Consider the following 4,608-nt stretch of genomic DNA (forward strand, 5'->3'; position numbering starts at 1 on the left):
TAGAAGGGACACCCTAGCATCATCTAGTCCAACTTCTGTCCCTGCACAGGACTCCCCAAGAATCCCACCCTATGGCTGAGAGCATTGGCCAAACACTCCTTAAGCTCTGTCAGGCTTGGGGCCCTGACCACTGCCCTGGGGAGCTGTTCCAGTGCCCAAACACACTCTGGAGGAAGAACTTGTTCCTAATATCCAACCTAAACCTCCCCTGACACAGCTGCAGCCATTCCCTCATGTCCTGTCACTAGTCACCAGAGAGAAGAGATTAGTGCCTGCCTCTCCCCTTTCCCTCGTGAGGAAGTTGTATACAGTGATGAGGTCAAAACATGATACTGTATAACCCCCTAAATCCCCCCCAATCAAACCCCCAGCACAGACCTCTCGGCTCTAGGGAGTGAAAGGAGAAAGAGCCCACAGCCTTGTTTCAGTAGTTTTTATTTCTAGCCTCCGTACATGTACCAGGTGAGGGATCTGCCCTGACTCCCAGCACACACATGGCCATGCACAAGCAGGGTGTTGGATTTCATAAGTTATGTCTCCCAGCCTGCCCCAGACTTCAGTGCAGCTCACACCTCACTGCTCGAGACAGAATTCTAATCAGAAAAGGTACAGGCAAGGTCTTCTGGTTGACACTGAAGCTATTTTCCTGGTCTATGCCTCCGTGTAGAAGCTCCTCAGTGGGAAGGACACAGGTGTCTCACCACCATCCACAGGGCTTAGTTTTTCTGGTAGTAGAACCATTTGTCAACTGTGTGGGGCAGAAGAAAGGAGGGGGTTAGTCTTCTGTTAGCCACCCAGTTATTAGGTAGTCATAGGGCACTGTGTGTGTCACCTCCAGCTCAGGAGCTTCCTCCTGCTCCTGGCAACAGCTCCACAGCGCAGCAAACAAGTTCTTGCACAGCCCTGTTAGGTGGATTTGTTTTCCCCAAGAAGACTCCCTCACTCAGGCTGCCATTAGGAGCATCCATAGGTCAGTCCAGGTGAGGACAGGGAAGGAGTTCAGGGAAGCTACCTTGGCTTTCCTCTGCCTCAGGTGGCTCAAGGAGGCAAAGCCATTTTACCTCCAGCTCTCATGCCTGCATGGCAGACATCCATTTCTTCACAGGTTTATTCCCCATGAAGGGATTGGGAGTGACAGCCTAGCTCCTCTTTCTGCCACACAGCTGTAGGCTCTCAACACTGTCCTTAGCTTGCCCTTGGGCTTTGCCCTGGCTACAGCCCAGATTTCAATTCAGGCCCTCATTTTCCTACTGATAATTCCCTTGAGGAAGTCCCTGCTCTGTGCTGGGACACAAAGGTGGGTTTGGAGACTTACCTTCAGGTGGGATGGGATTGGCAGCTTTACACGGTGGTGCCTGAAACAAGAAGGGTATAATGAGAGAGCAGCTGCTGACAGAGTTTGTCCTTACACCTAGAGCTCTCCAGACATCATCTGGGGCTGCACAAGTCTTTCCTGAGCACCATTTAAGATCCTGTGGCAGCCAGCACTGGTCAACTGGGAGGAAACAACCGAGTTCATGTGCAGTGTCCTGTCATCCCCACAGCCTCCTCATTCCAGAGATGCCCTAAGTGCTCTGCTCCAAGCACAGGCTGCAGTGCCATCTGCTTCCCACCACGAGCAGTTACCACTCCAGAGCCTATACAGGTGCTGACAGCTGCTTTTTTTTAAAGCTGCTTTTTTATGGAGCTTAGAGATATGGGGGATTAGAAGCTACAAGTGATTAGAAGCACAAAGGACTCTTGGAAAACTTCCCTGAAGAGTTTTCACTGGTATTTAACAACCAAAGACAAAGGAGGGTCCCCACCTGGTGACACATCTCCTGCTTTCAAACACCTACAAAGCAATTTGGAAGCCACCAGAGGATATTAGAGGTTTAAAAACCAAGACAGTGATTTGAAAAGTCTCTCTAGAGCTACAGAGAGACTCAGGTTTCCAGTCATGCGCCTATACACTGAGGCAACATTTGCATTTTGATTTTCCTGCCCCATTCCTCTAACCCCTTTTGGGTTACCAACAGCAGCACTTCACATGCCTACACAGACACAGTTCATTCCTGAAGCTGGATAGGAGAACAACACCAGGAACAACAAGCCTTTCATTCCAAAGGATCCCTGCCTGCAAGGCTCTGGGGAATTAGACTCTCTTTTCTCAAAGGGAAACCTGTCCTTTGAAGCTCTTGGAAGGCCAAATACTTAAACCCTCTCTGAGCAGCTGACAGCCAAACTATGGTTCATAAATTTAGCCCTTCATGCAAACTCTGTTTGGGATTCCATCTCTTGGATGACTAAGGGCAAGGAGAAGCCTCTGGAGGAATGTCTGGCTTGCTCCACATCCATCCTGTTTAACCAGAAACAGGTGCTGTGTTCAGCCACCCAAAACATCCTGAGCATGCAATGCGCCCTTCACACAGAGAGGACAGTTCATGGTACCACACAAATGGTGTCATTTGTCCTGACACTCAAGTCTGTACTTACTGCATCCACAGTAGCTTTTGCACAGTCTTGGCTACAGCAGAAAGGGCTGTCAGTCACCGTCAGGTTTGTGCTGGAAGAGACAGGGCACTCGTGAGAAGGTGCAAGCCAAGTCTCTCCCCCAGGAGCATTAAATAATGGAATATTAAGGATCACTGCTGTAGCTGCCAAGATGAGGGAGAAGGCCAGGGGAGTCAGCCAGCAGATAACAGAAAGCATGGCACCACTCAGGAAAGGAAGTTCCAGGGTTATTTGTTTAGGGAAAAGGGAGGTGCAGAGTTCCTCAAGCATGAACCTACCAGTTGATCTCTCCTCCGTCAGTTTTCTTGGCTATCAAAGCTTTCCAGTGCTCATGAGTGCCCTTGATGACATTCACAGCAAATTCCTAAGGTGGAAGATGAGAACAAACATCATGTTATGGAAGCACTAGACCATAGACTGATTTTAGGCTGTTCTGACTGTGAAAGGGACCAAAAGAAATCTCTTTTAGACCGTTCAGGAACAGCAGGGACCTCCCATCACACAACAGCTGAAACAACCAAGACTCTACCCTGTGAATTGTTTTACTTTTGAGATGGGAGGACATGCCAAGGTCACTGACAAGGCCAAAAGAAATTGAACACAGATACTCTAGTCTCGGGCCGTGCTGCATTAGAACAGCACCTCCAACGCACTGCTCCTCCCACTCGGGTTGTTTCCAGCAGCCTGCTGATCCAGACCTAGCTGGGAGCTTTCTTCCACTCCAGGCACGTAACTCAGACCAACAGGAAGAGACATGCAGCTAATCTAGCTTTGCAACTATTTACAAATGAATCTGCTTCCAAGCATAGCAGCTTCTCTCCTTCAAAGAGAGGAGTACATGCTCAAGTGTTAACCTGTCAGCTGGAAAAGGAAGCACATACAGTTCTTTGTCAGGGTGAACACTAGCAATAAATCAAATATCCTGGTTTGATACCACACAGAGCCAAACAAAACACTGCAGAGTATGTGGAAGGTTCTTTAGCCCAATTTTCTGGTTTCCTTGGTTCTGGTTTCACACATCCTGAGGGGCAGTGAGGTGGCCCAGCCCACTCAACCCTGTTCCAAAGGGGACAAGTCTTTGTGGCTTCCATTTTCCTTCCCAGACCAGGCTTTGGAGGCCTTCACATCCTCTGCTCCAACTCTGGAGCTCTGGGAGTCGAGTCACACTCTAACACCCCCATGGCACACTAGGTCTGGCTGGATGGAGGGCACAGAAGCAGCATTTCACCTGCTCAGGAGCAGTAAATGATGTGATCCAGCCCATAGAAAAGGCAGAGGAATAGTGCTGCCAAGGCAGGGCATGAGGGAACACTTCATGCCTGAAGGAAGAAGCGTTTTAACTCCTGAGTTACGTTCAACTTACACCAGGTTGCAGTGGAACAAAGCCAATGAGCAAGGGAGGCAAAGGGTGATGCCAAGCTGCCTTGAGAGCAGGAGCAAATGAACCTGGTGTTTTCTAGCCTGGTTCTGACACAGAGGCTCCAGCCCTGAAGTGATCCCACATGAGGGACAGCTAGAATTAATATTGATAATATCCAACTGATAATCTGCTGCCTTTTCTCCAAGTATTCCTGCAGTACTAGGCTGGAAACAAGCAGAGTGATAGGCTGGAAAAACAGGGAGATGACTGAAGTCACTGATCAGCAACCACATACAAATCCATTCTCTCAGTGACTGCTCACTTGTGTCCCCACACACCCTGAGCTCAGTTCTTGGACATTGTGCCTTTGCAGGCTCACAGGGTAACAGAGACATCCTACCTTGTTTTTAAATTCACCATTAAAAGCAAACTGGTTTTCTGGCTTTCCATCAGGTACTTTGTATCTTCTGAACCAGTCCACCGTGGCTTCTAAGTATCCAGGCTTCAGCCTTCTCACATCATTGATATCTGCCCAGGGAGAAGAGGTTTGTAGCCGAAACAGTAACCCTTAGCTCTACCCTGTTGTTCTGAGCTGTTCCTCTCCAGCCCTTCCTCAAGTTGCACAGTTTCATGCTATGTTAAGGGGTTGGAATGGAGCTTAGAGATTATCCAATGCCAATGACCTGGGCAGGGACACCTCCCACCAGAAGAGGTTGCTCAAGGCTTTAGCCAACCTGGCTTTGAACACTGCCAGG

The 4,608-nt window shown here is 49.1% G+C and overlaps 1 protein-coding gene across 1 annotated transcript in view; it reads right to left on the reverse strand.

Annotated features, from left to right (window-relative positions):
- Positions 1 to 422: 422 nt before the first annotated feature.
- PPA1 (pyrophosphatase (inorganic) 1) overlaps positions 423 to 4,608 on the reverse strand; it is a gene marked incomplete at its 5' end in the record, with an annotated part of 10,988 nt that continues 6,802 nt past the window's right edge. Inside the window, 5 exons of the mRNA XM_009074631.1 lie at positions 423 to 748; positions 1,316 to 1,355; positions 2,476 to 2,545; positions 2,772 to 2,857; positions 4,254 to 4,381. Coding sequence (XP_009072879.1) covers positions 717 to 748; positions 1,316 to 1,355; positions 2,476 to 2,545; positions 2,772 to 2,857; positions 4,254 to 4,381 — 356 coding nt within the window. The remainder of the gene's footprint in view (positions 749 to 1,315; positions 1,356 to 2,475; positions 2,546 to 2,771; positions 2,858 to 4,253; positions 4,382 to 4,608) is intronic.

This window comes from Acanthisitta chloris, unplaced genomic scaffold (genome assembly GCF_000695815.1).
Source record: "Acanthisitta chloris isolate BGI_N310 unplaced genomic scaffold, ASM69581v1 scaffold36865, whole genome shotgun sequence".
NCBI lineage: Eukaryota > Metazoa > Chordata > Aves > Passeriformes > Acanthisittidae > Acanthisitta > Acanthisitta chloris.